Genomic DNA, 16548 nt, shown 5'->3' with positions numbered 1-16548 from the left:
TGAGAGAGAGCAAATGAGGCCTCTTCCCAGCTTAAAAATCAGCCCCCTTTTTTCTGTAGGAGGAAAGTGCATGAAAAATTGACACTCGCATTTTCAAGCATTTTCCCGTTTCGGATTCGCCGCTTAAAAATCTCCCAACTGGTCGCCTAGTTGACTTCGCGGCAGAGTTGTAAAGTGTTCCCCTAGTCATACCGGAGGTAATGACGCGAACACATTTTATGGCCCAAAATAGTAGTTCCCTTAATTTTAGGAAACTATTCCGTTGGGCTCTCTGTGGTCATCTGACCATCTATCCTCATTGGGACCGCATCCAAAAATGCAATGTGGCCCAACTGTCGGATACTTTCTGTTGGTAGTCACACTTTGACTTTAGGCCTTTATTGAGTTCACTTCCTAGTATCCACCAACTTGCTAAGTGCGACGGGGGGACCTATATGATCTTGCTCTGAGCCTAGACATCCTCTTACCATACGAATTCCAGTGCCGACCACTACCCATCTGCGGGTGAAACTACCGTTCACATTGGCCATACAATGTCCGACTGTTTGCTACTTCAAAAAGAAGTCTCAAAAATAAAACAAAACCCATTGGAAAGAAACCAACAACTAAAGTTAGTAGTTGCCACGTCCTTGTGACATAGTTAACAACTGCCACGTCCCTGTGACGCCTACTGCCCAGGTCGGGGAATAAGTTTGCTGAATAGGTTACCAGGGTGAGTGTAAGCAACTTTGAAGGTTGCAATCCAAATAATCAGGAGTGTAGAAGAGCAAGTGCACTACCATCCAAGCTAAGCTCTGGGTGACTCCGAATGTAGTCTCGTGATGCGTGATCTCCCGCATCTCGTGGGTAAACTCTCAAAGAGAGTCCAAAGTATTGAAATCCCACTCCAGTTTGTAGATCCAAGCAATTAACCTGTCCAAGAAGAGATCCAAGATCCTCTCCCTAAGTCCATGTGGATGCTCTTGTGTAAGCAAGTACTCTGACGTATCAAGGTCAAGTGGTAAGTGTCTGCCCACCCAAGATGGTGGTACCACGTCTTCTCTGGGAATGTTGAAATCCCATATGCCATGAGCATGGCCATATCTTGTGTGAACTCCTCTGATGAGTGCATAGGTGTGTCCATAGCAAACCACAAGTCACCATCCCCTTTGGAGTGCGCAACCGCCGACTGATGGCCGGAATGAATGGATCTCCCAAGGATTGTACGCCCGTAGATGATCAAGCCGATGTCGAAGATACGGTGTATTGCAGCAGTTACTGAGAGACCGCACGGACCACCACCGGATGGTGTCCTGGCAGGAGGTAACTTCATCCTCTGTGAAAAAACACAAGCCATGTGGCTGCTGTCCACCCAAAAACGCAACTGCAAGGTGATGAAAAAGCTGCCGTCCAGCGATTTTCAGCGTGCTCGTACGCTCCCGGCATGTCCGGAGCGGTGCAGAGGGTATGAGAAGGATGTCAATCCCTGGCACAAGCCCAAGTGGGCTGGTAACAAAGAAAACAGTTGTGGTATATGGCTGAAATCTGGTGGAAATGGAGAGGATACGGCCGGCAAGGCCCGGGATGCCAAGTTGGTTCCTCTGCTGAAAACGCAGCTGCAAACCAAGAAACGCAAGCTGTCCCAAAAACGCAGATCTGGCCTAAAAACGCTAGGCAGATCTGGTGCCAATCTGGGGCGTTTTTGTTGCAAGGAGGGGGGCGCTTGCAAGGGGAGATGCTGATCACATCTTGAAGCAGCAAAAACGGCAGCCAGATCCAAAAACGCTAGAAGGCTGATCTTCCTCTTGGGAGGGAGAACCTCATGCGGGAAGCACCCAGACCAAGGAGAGCTAGACTCTGATACCATGTGAGTGCGTGTGCATGGAAGCGTTTGAGAGGGGAGAGAGAGAGAGACAGTAGACCACCAAAACACTGATATGGTGAAGAGGGGGCGATAAGCCCCCTATGACTACCATGAGCAGAAGACCCAATACACAATAACCAGATGATGGAAGTGGGTACCCCCCTGCCCCAATACATAGGCGCCCAAGGGGAGGTAGGGCAATGCTTGGAAAAATGCCCCACGACCCAACAAGAAATAAATGAAATATGAGGGGGTCCGGACAAGGTGGGCGGCCGGACAATGCAGCCTATATGCATATGCAAAGGGTAGCCAACCTGGAGGCACACTAGCCGTACATGTATGCCCTAGACTTGTGAAGCAGCAAAGTGGTGTAAGTATAGGTAATGATGGAGCTAGCGCATCAAATGTACATATGGATTCAGTGCAATAGAAGTGGACATTGTTCTATAAATGCTAAAGGTATTATGCTCACTTCTACGGTAGATGAAATGACAAAAGTATGAAAGTCTCATTAAGTTATTTGTATCTATATTTCATGACCTTTCCTGCGGATACATGTGATGATAAAAGGGTGCTAATCACACTAAATTATCTATGGCATGTATATCTGGCATGCAATCGAGGACGTTTGCGATTTGAAGGGGGGTATGTTACAAGGCTATGGCAAGTGTCACGAGGTTGTGGCAACCACTAATCTTAGTTGTTGGTTTCTTTCCCTTGATCTTTATTGGGACCCTCTTTTTGAAGTCACAAATGGCTTGACATTGTGTGGCCAGTGTGAAATGGCCGACGGCCGAGAGTTTCACCCGCAGTTGGGAAGGGCAGGTTGCCACGAGATGGTCGGGCCAGTCGGCACTGGAATCCGAGCAGTAAAAGGGTGTCTAGGCTCAGTTCAAAGTCATTTAGGCCCCCTCGCTACACTTATAAGTCGGTGGGTACTAGGAAATTAACTCAAAAGAGGTAAAGTGGACACATGGCGGCTCCAGATCGCTTTTCTAAGTCAGCATGAAGAGGGGGCGCCCATTTTTGAGAGGAGCTGATTTTTGCTTCATTAAGTGACTACAGAGTGGGTGAGTAGTGGGTGCAGGTTTCACAACTTTAATGGAAATGTAGCGCGATGATTCCGCTCTCGTGCATCTCTTTCCCCCTTTGAATACGGAAACGTGATGCCCCGCTCGAGGGCTTTTCATACGTATGTACATTTGTGTGGGTTCATGTGTGATTGTCGAGGCAAGAGCCTCTTGCACAGGTCTGGATTAGCTAGTTGCTAATCCCCCATAGGTATAGGTGAATTTGGAGAGATTTCACACAAGAAATCTTGTCCGATTCAAAGGGCAAGTAGCCCTACAGGTGCGGGAGCTCGAGGGCTTGCTACAGATGCAACGGGCACATGAAACGGAGCCCAAAACAGAAAAATACAGCTTGCTGTGTATTTTTGCAGGTTTAGGGGTTTGACCCTAATTGATCTCCCTAATACCCCCAAGACCTTCGGGGAAGCGTTGGGATCATTGTACAGGTGATCGGGTGCATTTTTAGGGCAAAAAACAGAGAATTCAGCATGCTGCTGGTTCACGCCAGGTTTGGGAAAATGCCCGTATGTGCCGGGAAAGTCACCTTTGGCATGGGGATTTTGTCTGTGAAGCCTCCTATTGCGGTTATGTTGCCGAAATCCGGTTAGAGTAGGCCATTTTCAACTCGTGAAAAGCGGGACAACGCGTAGGAACTTGCAGGTTTTCTCCCAAGTTTTATAACAATAAAGAAATATCGAAAGGGGCGCCAGTCTTTGGGGCCTACAGGGTGTCGACTATAGCTGCCAAGCCTTGCTTTGTTTGAAGTGTTAATTCCAGTCATAGGTCTATTCGTGAAGTCTTCCTCTGTGTCGTAAAGTTCGAGTAAGTTTTTAGAGTAAAGAATCGGGTGAAAGGTAAAGTCTACTGCCCTACAGGCCGGTTTCAGGGCCACCGGGTGAGGCTGTTCTAGAGGCAACCGAACGGGATGTTGCCATTACACTTGCCATTGGCAAACTACGTGTCCATTGTCAGGGGTATTTAGGGCACGAGGACTTTTACATCATGCCTTTGGAAGGGCGTGACATCCTCTGAGGAATCCCTTGGTTGCCCAAGAACAACGCCGTGGTCGATTACAGGGCAAGGAAAGCCATCTTGAAGATTGAGAAGGACAAAGAGATTGCACCGAAGGGCGAGTCTGTCCCACTGGTATCGGCTTTGACCATTTCAAAATTAACGAAATCCTGTCTTTTTGTTTACTCGATTTTCTTGAAAGAATTGAATGATGAACAAAGGATCTAGAAAAGGAACGACAAGAATTTCTACATGTGTAGGTTGATTGTTCTCTGAAGGCTTACCAAGCGAGTTACCACCTCCTGAAAACCATATGATTGATTTGATTCTTGATAGTACACTACCAACTAGCCAAGCCCACAATGAAGAAATAATTGAACCAGAATAGATTCAGGATCGATGATATACTCTACAGACTTAAGGATTCTACGTGCTGAATTTGAAGAGTGGTTATCATCAAATCCGAATTGCTCCTAGAGACGTCTACAAGACAACTTTCAGGATGATTTTTGGTTTGTATGAATATTGGTGATGCCTTTTGGCCTTACGAATGCTCCGGCTACATTCAACCGCATGATGGATAGGATTTTCAGAGAGTACCAATCATTTGTGGGCACTTCCTTTGACAACATTATCGTCTTCTCCAAGAATGAAGCAGAATATAGACACCACCTGTTGCAGGTTTTGCAGGCACTGTGGAAGCATAAGTTGGTTATAAATGCGAAAAAGAGCGAGTTTTTCTTGCATGAGATACATTTCTTGGGACACATCGTCTCAGCAAAAAAAGTAAAGATGGACTTGGCCAAAATTGAGACTATTCGCGATTGGTGTGATTTGAAGAATGTTCATGAGGTTCGAAGCTTTCTGGGCTTGTGCTCATATTATCCGTAGCTCATTCGGAAATTTGCAGAGAGAGCTTTTCCTTTGCATATGTTGACTTGGAAAGGAGTTCCTTTTACTTGGGGACCAACAGAGATTGCAACCTTTCAAACTCTTAAGGAAAAGTTACTACGGGACCAGTGTTGGCCTTGCCGGACTTGCAAAAGCATTTCGAAGTTTACTATGATGCTTGTGGTCGCAATCTGGGAGCAGTTTTGATGCAAGAAGGCCATGCCATAGCTTACGAGAGCAAGATGTTTTCACGTCCTGAACGGGTTGCACAGATTTATGAGAGAGCTTTTGGTAGTTATCCATGCTCTTACGCAGTGGCGACACTATCTACTCGGATCTGACTTTACTGTCTTCACAGACCATCAGAGTTTACGCTACTTCTTATTGCAGAAGCAACTTTCAGAAAAGCAAATGAGGTGGGCAAACATCTTGTCACAGTTCCACTTCCAGATAGTTCATGTTCAGGGACAAAAGAATTTAGTGGCAGATGCATTGTCTAGAAAGCCCTTGGTTCTGGCTATTTTTGCAAGTCATCATTGAAGCTTCGAGGATATGGTAGGTTAGTACGCCACAAATCCTGATTTTGCAGAAATCTTTCACCGGATACATAGTGGAGAGATGGTTGTAGGCCTTGCCAGACTTGCAAAAGCCATTCGAAGTTTTATGTGATGCTTGTGGTCGCAGTTTGATGCAAGAAGGCCATGCCATAGCTTAAGAGAGCAGGATGTTTTCACGTCCTGAACGGGTTGCACAGATTTATGAGAAAGAGCTTTTGGTAGTTATCCATGCTCTCACGCAGTGGCAACACTATCTACTCGGAGTTGACTTTACGGTCTTCACAGACCGTCAGAGTTTACGCTACTTCTTGTCGCAGAAGCAACTTTCAGAAAAGTAGATGAGGTGGGCAAACATCTTGTCACAGTTCCACTTCCAAATAATTCATGTTCAGGGACAAAAGAATTTAGTGGCAGATGCATTGTCTAGAAAGCCTTGGGTTCTAGCTATTTCCGCAATACATCATTGAAGCTTCGAGGATATGGTAGATCAGTACGCCACAAATCCTGATTTTGCAGATATCTTTCACCGGCTACAAAGTGGAGAGATGGTTGTAGGCTATTTCATACGGGACGGCTATTTGATGCGGAAAACGATATTGTGTGTTGCACAGCCTTTGAGGGAAAAGGTTTTTGACGGAGTGCCATTGTCCACCTTTTTCCGGCCACCGCGGCATAGATGCCACCTTGAAGGGTGTTGAGCGTTGCTTTTGCTGACCAAGGCTCAAAAAGGATGTGGAGGAGTGTGTTCGCAGTTCTTTAGTATGCCAAATGGTCAAGTTTGACAGGCATAAGGCCCTAGGACTTCTATAGCCTTTACCCATACCCTCCCATCCCTGGGAAAGCATTGCCATGGATTTTATTTTTTGATCTTCTCAAGTGGGCATGATGGCATCTAGACAGTCATCAAATTTAGTAAACAGGCCCACTTTATTCCGGTAAAGAAGACAATAAAGCCCGATCATTTGGCGAAACAGAATTTCCGATTACAAGGCATGCTTGAAGTCCATTTCTTCGGACATAGATCCCCGGTTTATTGGCTTGTTTTGGAGGGCATCTGGGAGAACATTGGCACGCGGTTGCAGTTCTCATCCTCGTTCCACCCGCAGACAAATGGGAAATTCGAGATAGCCAATTCAGTGGTTTTGGATTTGTTGAAGTCTTAAGCGCCATTTGAGGTGATTGAGAATGACTAAGAAAGATACATTGGATGAGTACTGCCAGAGGTTTTGGGATACTTAGTTGCCAGAGAGACCATATTGAGCGGTTTTGTTGTGGTTTGCCAAAAGAGATTTGAGACTATTGTCTGAACCAGAAGTCTGACTACATTCAGAGCCTTATGGGGCATGCTAAGCAATGATTTGAAACGCATGCCGGCTCATTGACTTATCCTACGGACATGATAGTATCCACCTCAACAAGGCAAGAGTCTATCAGTGAAGAGAATGAATTTGGGGAACTGGATGATAGCTCATCACAGGATTCTAAAAAAATCAGATGGCCGCACATCCGAAGGTTCCAACGAACTAAAAGAACCAGATGCAAGTTCATCAGAGAATTCCAGAAAAAGGGGATCAGATGATAGTGCATCATAGAGTTCCGATGATTGAAACTGACGTGCGAATGGACGGGGGAAGCTACTTACACGTCCTAGGGCACAGGAAAGAAAGAAAAAGGGAATCAGCTAGTAGATCAGAGAATTCGTCAGGCCCAGGATAAGATTTATTGAAGCGGATCAGTATACGAGAGATTTGAACACTGCTTTTGCCAAGGTTGGCAAGGCTCTTGAGAAGTCTCAAGCACGGCATAAGAAGGCAGCCGACAAGAATCGACGCGACTTGTAGTTGAAGAAAGATGATTCGGTGCTCTTACGGTTTGAGAAGGCACGGCTAAGGAAATGAAAGGGAAAGGAGCGGCTTTTTCCAAAGCTAAGAATGCGGTACTATGGCCCTTTCCAGATTCAAGAGAAGATAAATGATGTATCCTTTAGACTAAAGTTGCTAGATACTTAGAAGATTCACAATGCTTTTCATGTGAGCCTATTGAAACCTTTCAAGGGTGAGGTGCCAATTGACAGGGAGCTTGAAGAGCAACCTGAAGTGGAAGAGAGCGAGGAGATTCTCGTTCTGGCGGTTCTTAGTCAAGATCTATCCGGCATTGGATGCGAAGTGGATGGAGGAGGACCTAGCAAATACTCGTCAAATATTGGAACTTTACCTTGAGATTTTCGGTCTAGCTTCGACTATTCCGAGAGATCCCGTGGATTAGCAAGGTTGAATCTGATGCAGACGGGATTTCACAAGAGGGGAGTCACTCCGCTCCTTTGTCATAGGTTACCCAGATGGAATAAAGTCACTGATTTTCCTTTGGATTTCAGGGATACCGATGGTTTGACAGTATCCAGCTGGATGACGTACTTCGAAATGGGAATTCCCGAAAATGGCTTTTAACAGTTCTGCAACTTGGAGAGCGAGATGGAGTGGCCTGTGAGAAGAGACCTTTTGATAGACATGAGATGTTTTTTGCTATGTCGGCAAGAAGAGGAAAATTTCCCACCTCTTGTATCTGACAAGGTTGTATATTAGGTCTCTAGCCAAGAAATACTTTTGGTTTTGATTTGATATATCTAGCCATATTTGAAATCAAACCTCTTTATTAAACGACACCTTTGTATATTTTATTTTTTGGTTGGTGTGCCTAAACTTTGAGCCTTGAGGGGGATGCTCAATAATGCATAATGTACCCTTCTCATTTTAATAGGCTTCAGCTCAATAGCAAACTTATGCCCAAGAGAGGAGAAATTAAAGTAGCCTTTACAGAGCGGGGTCTTCTAATGCGTGGATGCCTAGCAAGTTGCTGGCTGTTACACGTCAGCCATACTGAGGGTAGCTTCCTTCATGCCGTACACAATCTCGAAGTGTCACTTCCAAATGATTTCAGTGGTGTCTTACAACGGTTTTGTTTGGCATTGTTCCAGCCTTTCTCCTGGTACATACCACACTTTATTGGTTGAGTGACCTACATGTATTAGACATCCACGTCATGCGGCCAGTCCTGTGACTAACACTTGTTTTTAATTGGCTAGGAGAGGACTCCCAGTTTAGCAACTTTGATTGGTGGGACTGCAGACAATGTTGGAGCGAGCATAGCCCGTAGATTGGGTAATTTTGTGAATGCATTTAACCTCTGCTGTCATGGTTTTTAATTTTTTTAATAAAAAAAGTGAAGATTGTAACAATGAACTTTGTTTTCCTTACTGACAGCTCTAAAAACAGGCTGGAGTATAGTGTTGGCGTGTAATCTTCCAAAGAACTCGCCAAACCTGGAGGTAATTAATATCTGAAAGCTTTTGTTTCTTAAATTTGGGTGGTCTCTCCTTTACTTGCTGGTTTACGGGCTTGTTTCAGGCACAGGCAGAAATACAGCTTTTGCAGGAGCTAAAGACTTTGGGATTTGTAAACAGGGCCACTTCATAGACATACTATATTTTAGTTAGTTGCCTTTACCATCAGAGCTAGCATGTCAGAAAGGTAAAAATTAAGTGTCCCTTTAAGCTGTGAGTTGAGCTTTTCCAAGTAATGTGGAGGTAGGTAGAGACTACTACAGTGTATGGGCTTAACATTTGAAATGACCGTGGTGGAGTCATAGACGTAAAATCAAGTAGCAGATGAAGAATTTCCTCCTTTCACCCTCCCATGTTAGGGAGCTTTGTTTCTGGTGAATGTCATCTGATGGCTCCTACTTTTCTGTGGATTTGGCATCCTGTCTTTTTCTCTATAACAAACAAGCAAGCAGCTGTGGCATCCGTTGGTGCCTGCTCTTATCATTTATACACCATGTAGACTTGAAGATGGTGGTGGATGGTTGGCTATGTGCTCCAAGAGAGGCAGATACATTTCCTCTTTCCTTTGGCATTGGGTGTGCTTTGCCACGAGCATGTGAGGTCCAATGAAAGCTTTGGAACGACCAGCTACACTCCAGCAGGATACCTAAGCTCTGGTCAGTTACAATCACAGTGTGTTGTTCTGAGGCCTTAGGAAGTTGTTATTAACCCCCGCGCCCTCCCCCCACCACCCAAACACCCCGTGTACATGAGTCAACTCTTTGAGGTACATGAGCTTATGTTTTCATAAGCGTTGAAGCGTCGAGGTGATTTGGTAGGATGACTTCCATTTGGAGTACCCAAAGCCCTATGAAGGGCAAAGTGTTTCTTGGAATGTTGGTACTACAATCGTTTCAAGCATTACACTCAATGTGGACGAGTGACAAAAAGCAACAATTCGAAGTTGTACTTCATCACTATACCACGAGGCTTAACCTAACAAGAAGCCAAGATCGAGAACAAGAGATAGGTTTGCCAAGAAATCACCAAGTTCTTCAACCTCAGGAGGGCTTATCCTGATGAAAGCAAGACAAAGACCTGAATTTTGAACAAATAGATACATTAGCCAATGCCCACATTTACAATTGTCAAGGCCTTGGTTGCACAAGTCTTGAAGTTGACCCCACAATCGACATTTCATCCATTGCTTAGGAAATCACCTCCTCATACAGGGATGACAAATGTGCACCTTGAAATCCAATGTTGATAGTCAAGCAATTTCATTCCTGCCAAGTCCCTTTCGTCTAGTGGTTAGGACATCATCTTTTCATGTCGAAGAAACGGGCTCGATTCCCGTAAGGGATAACCTTCTTGGAGAGGTTGGCAAAGGGCGGGCCTCCTCGTTAGAGGAACTATCAATGTCTACGGTTTGCGTTGGGATTGCCCTTCGGCACTTCAAGGATCAACCAATTAAACTCTCGGTGTCTATGGGGTCATGCCAGGTAATTTGTGACGAGATGACAAGCAGGTGGCTTTGAATTTCATAAAAAATGACTTCCAGCATTTTGGAGCCACACTATAAGGGAAAGCAATGAGTTAGTCGACCCATGTGGGTTTGCACACTTAGAGATTATGAAGCCTTGTGTAGAGCTTTCTTGGCAATCGTCAAGGAGAAAACTAGTGAGAATGTTTTCAAGATCAGGAGTCTTAAATAGAAGTCGTCAAATGAGACTACTCTCAAATTTTTAGAACATGCTCTTGAATAATCAAAACAAGTCCATAGCAATTGTCGGATTGCTATAGTAAGGACTTACATTCAAGGAAGTGCTATGAAACGCTAATGACTTTAATGACATAGTACAATCGGTATTGATAGCTAAAACAATGCTCAAGTCTAAGTCAAGAGACATTGATGAATTCAACAATGAGAATGAAGAGTTATAATGGAAAGAAGAAGATAAAGCTTGTGCTCCTTTAATAATGAGTATTGGGCTGGAAGAAAAAGAAGTCCTTCAAGAAGTAGGTGGACAGAAGCAAGAAAAAACAGAAGAATGGAAATATAACAAGCCAAAGGAGGAGGATGGTTACAAAGGCATGCACAAACAGGATGTGTGTGTGTGTGTGTGTGTGTGTGTGTGTGTATGTGTGTGTGTGTGAGAGAGAGAGAGAGAGAGAGAGAGAGAGAGAGAGAGAGAGCTCCATTATTCTTTTATGTGTAAAGATAAAATATAAGTTAGTCTTGTTAGTGAGTTGTGCAATCTCTTGGACATGGATGAATGGTGGGGCTCGTTGACCCTTTATTTAAATGCCAATGTGCCTTTAAGTAAGCATTAAAAATAAGGCATGTAGAGTGTGAATCTATACCCAATGTCCAAAAGCATTCACAATGTGCAAAGTTGCAATCTTCTCAGAGGGTAGTCGTTTTACGAGTAGATCTACAAAAATATGAACTATGTGAACCTTGACAAATTTGATGTACATTTGTTGTGATCGATGATATGTAGACATAATATGGCTATGCAAAAGAAATTGTGTGCAGAATAGAGACAACGGTGAAGGAGACGATATCGCCATTACAAATGAGTGAGCTCCTCCCTCATGTATGTATTAATTCATTTTATTGAAAATAGAGTTTGCATGGATTAAAAGAGGTTTCCCATGATGTAAGAGCTAAATAGGCTTTAGTCTTTATTGTAGAAGTGAAGCCATCTAAAGTGAACGGGTGCTCATATCCAGTCTACTCATTTATCAATACAACATCAATCGTATGATAGTTCGTAATTCTCACTTAAGTTATATCTAATGTGGATTAAAAATAAACCATCATTAGTATGTGCTAACGATTTTTAAAAAATGCCTATTGATACGAATCTTGTGAAATCCTTTGATAGTGTGGCCTGCAAGACGAAGTGGCGAGAGGAAAAGGATCTTTGACAGGTGGAAGATCATCTTAGAGCAGATGCTATCATAGCTGATGCATTGAGTGGTTTGAAGAGGGGAATGTATCGGAGGGGAACAGCCAGGTGCTCTTCTTTTTTTATATTAAGGCGGCCGTGTAGCGCACACCGAGCAGCCATGGGCGTCATGGTTAGCGCAGAAATCTTCTGCACGAGATGTTCGTGGTTCAAATCTAGGAGCCGCATTAGAGTTTTACTCGGGATAGCCTAGAATGCATGGAATCTTAAGGTATCCACAAAGATTCGGGTGAATAGAATAAAGAGCCTACTAGTATACAAGTAATTCCTATTTTCATAACATATCCTTAAGGTTGAAAGCAATTGTCCTTAGGTGTGCTACCTCGATCAACAATCTATACAATTTGGCCTCAGTTGGAAATCTACGCAAGAGTTGGTGTTGCCTCACTCGGCGTTATATAATGAAAACGTGGCTAATACCATCATATCATCCAAGATGCAAGCTTTGAAATGAAGATCCCATGAGTTGCGACTTTCATCCACTATGGGTCCTACTTTTGTTGTAATATCATGTGGTAGCACCAGAGGAGTGTTACCCAATGCACATGGGTGCAATACTATAGTTCAAAGAAGACACTCACCTTGCTGCATTCACCAGACCATGAGCAATAATGGCTAACCCAATTGCAATATGAAGGCAACCAATTTTCTCTCTCCCCTCGAACATTGGGTGTGCCAATATGGATAAATTCAACAAGGGAAAGAGTTGAAATTTTTTTCCTCGTGCATTCTCCTTCAAGGCCTTGTTTTCTAACTTTTGGTCATGGTTGTCCCCCATCCTCGCTATGCTCCCCTTTGCTACTATGTGTACACTTCACTTTGATTGTATCAACTTATCTTTAGTTAGAGCTCCCATATTATTAGTTTTGACCATAGAAACGTTGGCCAAGCATCCATTGCCCTTGACGCTCAGGTTGAAGTGTTCGACACGTGGAAAATTAATTAAGCAGGGAGAGGATGAGAGCTTAAACAACCAACGGGCTATATGGGTTGGCATACCTAGTTCTCTAATGTTGCTATTGTGCAATTTCTAATGAGGGTGGTCACATATGAATCTTAAACCGTTAATGCGGCATGGACCATTTGAGAAAGTTCTTTTTGGCTCCATTTTAAAACAAAAGTCGTAGATAATACAAGGTGAAGGATCACTCTTGCATTTTAAAACAAAAAAGTCGAAACGAAAAATAAGACTCTTGAACGAAGGGTGGGATTCATATAATAAACATTGCATGAAAGGATTTGTACGCCTTTCTCCATGTCCTGCAAGTCATGTTTTAACATACCAAAAAGAATCGACCCTCTCTATCCTCTACAAAATGGTCTCCTCTAAACGAGAGAAGAGAGAATATGGCATTTTCTACATCCTTTAGAATGGATTTTGGGACATAGATTTAGCTTCACAAGAAGTTTTGGACAAATTCCCACATTGTGACTTACCTCAACATCATGAGCTTCTGTGAGGGAGGCGCCGCATACCTAGCTAGGTACGATTGGGGGCAGGGGACCGCTGGCCCGATGGGGGGGGCCGGCGGTCCCCTGCCCCCAATCGTACCTAGCTAGGTATGTGGTGCCTCTCAAACAGAAAATCATGATGTTATGCATTGTATGAAAAACACTGAAAAAGACTCTGTTTTCCTACATGAGAAAATTTCTAAATCTTCTTGTGAGCTTCTATAGAGAAAACAATAATATATCATCCCTATCTACACTCAAAACTCTTTTTAATTGAAGAAAGATTTTTTCTTTTTTGAAGGCGGTGCAGGCTACATTTGCAAACATTAGGGGGAGAAGGGAAAATGACTTTAGTGCTTGTACTATGGGTGCTTGGTCAACTTACAATAGTTACACTAACATAGAGCTCTTTGTCACTGTAATTACTTGCCACAAGCTTAAAACCAAGCACGCAGCTTCCTCATCATGGATCTTGAGAGCTTCTTTCTTCCTTCTTTCACTACTCGTGCATTAGTGCACCATTTTGCATCCTATTTGATAAGTTGTCAGAGTATGACATCTCTTCCTACACCCTCGTCGACTATTATGCACTAATGTTGTTCAATTGACTCCAGTGTGCGCAGATGCATGAGTGCACGAGCACACTTGTTGGTGGTATGATGGATGTGCATGCACACACACAAACAAAAATGGTGATAACTCAGCAAGCAAGCAAAAGAATAAGCAAGATGGAATGGAGGGAGAGTCTCTATCTAAACAAAAGATATAGAAAAAGAGTGATATGAACCTTTTATTCTTGCTTTAGACTACATAACTTTAAGGCATTCCTTTGAAGGAAGGGGAAAGGGGGAGGTATATATGGGCATTTGCAATTTGGTCATTTAATGAAGGAAAGGAAAAATGTAGTTTTCATAGTTTTTGGGACCCCATTTATATCCATGGGGGTTGTTCAATTTATTTGCTCAAGAAAACTCACACGAGCTATGGTTAGACTCTATCACATGGATAATTTAACTACCTTGTATGCTCATGAAGGATATTTGATCAGCCTAATATGAAACACAATGTGTGTCACTTTGTGTCTACTTACATTGTACGTCAATGTGTATACCGTGCATATGGCAAGCCCCAAGAATTTCTCACGTCCTCGCGAGTTTCTTCTTGGTTTTGGCAAGACTAGGTATCCATTACAGGTTTTCCTCTCACATCATCACAACATGATATGATTTGACTATTGTTGATAGATTTAGAAAAATAGCATATTTCATTGTATGCAAGAAAACATAAAAGCATCACAAGCTGTTAAGGTTTTCTCCAAAAAAAAAAAGTGTTTTTTCATCATAAAGTGCTCACTTATATAACAGAGATCTATGCTTTTGTAGACTTTTGGATAGCTCTATTTTCCTAACGACACAATTTTAGGCCTCCTCAGATGTTAATAAACAATTGACAATGTACTCCACCACAAGGAAAGCGCGCCCTTTAAATTGTCTATGGCCAAAAGTTATTAACACTTATTGTCAATCTTGGATGTATTGGATGTAAAGTTTTTGGCCTTTATGGAATATCTAAAGACCATAGCAAAATCCTTCTAAAATGATTCAATCGATCCAAGAACATGAAGCTTAATACTTTGGATAAATCCATAAGAAGCTTAGACCAATTGCTTATAAACACGTCCCAATATGTAAAAGAAAATTAACTGGAATTTTTCATTAAGGAATAGTGAAATGAGTGCCTGCATAACCTAGCGGTGGCAACCTTGCTACCTTTTCCTTAGATGCAAGGATTCCAAGCTCACCTCACAAGAAGATTTAGAAATTTTCTCATGTAGGAAAACGGAGTCTTTCTCAGTGTTTTTCATACAATGCATAACATCATGAGCTTCTGCTCGAGAGGCACCGCATACCTAGCTAGGTACGATTGGGGGCAGGGGACCACCGCCCCCCCCCAATCGTACCTAGCTAGTTATGCAGCGCCTCCCTTGCAGAAGCTAATGATGTTGAGGTAAGTCACAATGTGGGAAATATTGTGAGAATTTGTCCAAAACTTCTTGTGCCTGTTGCCTTTGCTCTTTTACTATCACCAAGCTCACCCCCCATGCTTTTCACTTCATGCTCGTTTGATCTTCGCCCTTCCTCCTCCCTTCTCATTGTTGAACAGTACTTCTTCGGGGTAAGAAAACTCCTTAACCTCTCCCAAGAGCCCCAAGAAGCCCCTTCTATTGACTCGTGGCATCTTGAATTATCCCCAATGGCATCAAAACCTCTAACAAGTCTTCCACCTTCTCAAGGTATGCCTCTTCCTCCTATTCTTTTCCCTCTTTCGATATCAAGAAACATAAAATGACTATGCTTCAAGCTCCACCCACACCCCACACTCTAGACCCTACAAGCATGGCAAAAATCCCACTGAACTCCTAAAGGGGTGGAGGTGTGCACCATGTAGGCTTTACCCAACAACATTTACATGTTTTTTTCCTCAAAGATGAGAGCATATCCATGAAGCTCCTTGGGGCAGGGCACTCTATGTCAAGTTTGCGACTCCACGGTCTACCTGGTAAGGTGGTAACCGGACTTCTCCAAGAATCAAACCATCCCCCTTTTTGGTATGGTAGGCCACAATTTTCCTCTTCACAACAATCAATTGTTCATCAACACTATTCTCACCTTTTTCACCCTTAATGCTGATATCGGCTAATAGCACGGGTCATAAGCTCTCTATTGCCCATGGTTCTGACTCAAATGATGCATGATGTTGTGCATGCAATCTAATCCAATTTGTTTGTCCTTAAGGGTTTTCACTTTCTTTCTCAGCATGGGTGCTAGCGCCAAGCTCAATAGGGAGAGAGTGATTTTGCTTTTTTAATATATATTTTGAGCTCTTTAGATTATGTTTTATTAATATACTTTAGACTTGGAAAATAAAGTCTACTTTGGAAAATTTTACAAAGAGAAAAAGGGCTCTAAAGAGTGGTAGAAACCATCCTTAGTGAGCTGGAGAAGATGCTCTCTATAGAAAGCCATCTTCGTGCTCAGTTCTTGTGCCGACGACGGCTGTATACAGGTCCTCCTGGTATCAAGCTGAGTGAGGTCCTGGCGGATGAGCCTGGTGATCTCAGACTATGTAAGAATTGGAGAGGGTGCATCTAATGAGTATTGGAAAGGGGGGAATCTATCCATGTTGAACCCATGTCCCTGAAACCATGATGTCATCTCCCCATACCATCATGTTGTATCTCCCTGCATAGCTAACTGTCGAGAGGACTCAAGTGCTAGGTGGGCATATCTCTCTCTTACGAGGTCCCATAAGCAGTGTATAAAGGAGATTGATCTGATGAGCACCTCAACCACTAGTGGGGGACAGCTAGCTCTGCTCAAATAATGACATGTAGTATTGAAGCCTTGGCTTTGATGAGTCGCGACATCAT

The 16548-nt window shown here is 43.3% G+C and overlaps 1 protein-coding gene across 2 annotated transcripts in view; it reads left to right on the top strand.

Moving 5' to 3' along the window:
• Nucleotides 1-9199, top strand: part of LOC147437439 (proteasome assembly chaperone) — a 59272-nt gene extending 50073 nt beyond the window's left edge. Inside the window, exons 3-5 of one of the 2 annotated variants that reach the window (XM_086486987.1) lie at nt 8458-8530; nt 8633-8697; nt 8777-9199. In XM_086486987.1, coding sequence (XP_086343113.1) covers nt 8458-8530; nt 8633-8697; nt 8777-8845 — 207 coding nt within the window. In that variant the 3' untranslated portion in view covers nt 8846-9199. Of the gene's footprint in view, nt 1-8454; nt 8531-8632; nt 8698-8776 lie in introns of both variants that reach the window. The other variant, XM_086486986.1, reaches the window with a different exon arrangement.
• The last annotated feature ends 7349 nt before the right edge of the window (nt 9200-16548 follow it).

This window comes from Adiantum capillus-veneris, chromosome 17, assembly GCF_014529385.1.
Source record: "Adiantum capillus-veneris isolate H3 chromosome 17, ASM1452938v2, whole genome shotgun sequence".
Classification (NCBI taxonomy): domain Eukaryota; kingdom Viridiplantae; phylum Streptophyta; class Polypodiopsida; order Polypodiales; family Pteridaceae; genus Adiantum; species Adiantum capillus-veneris.
This window is presented reverse-complemented; position numbering and strand designations above follow the sequence as displayed.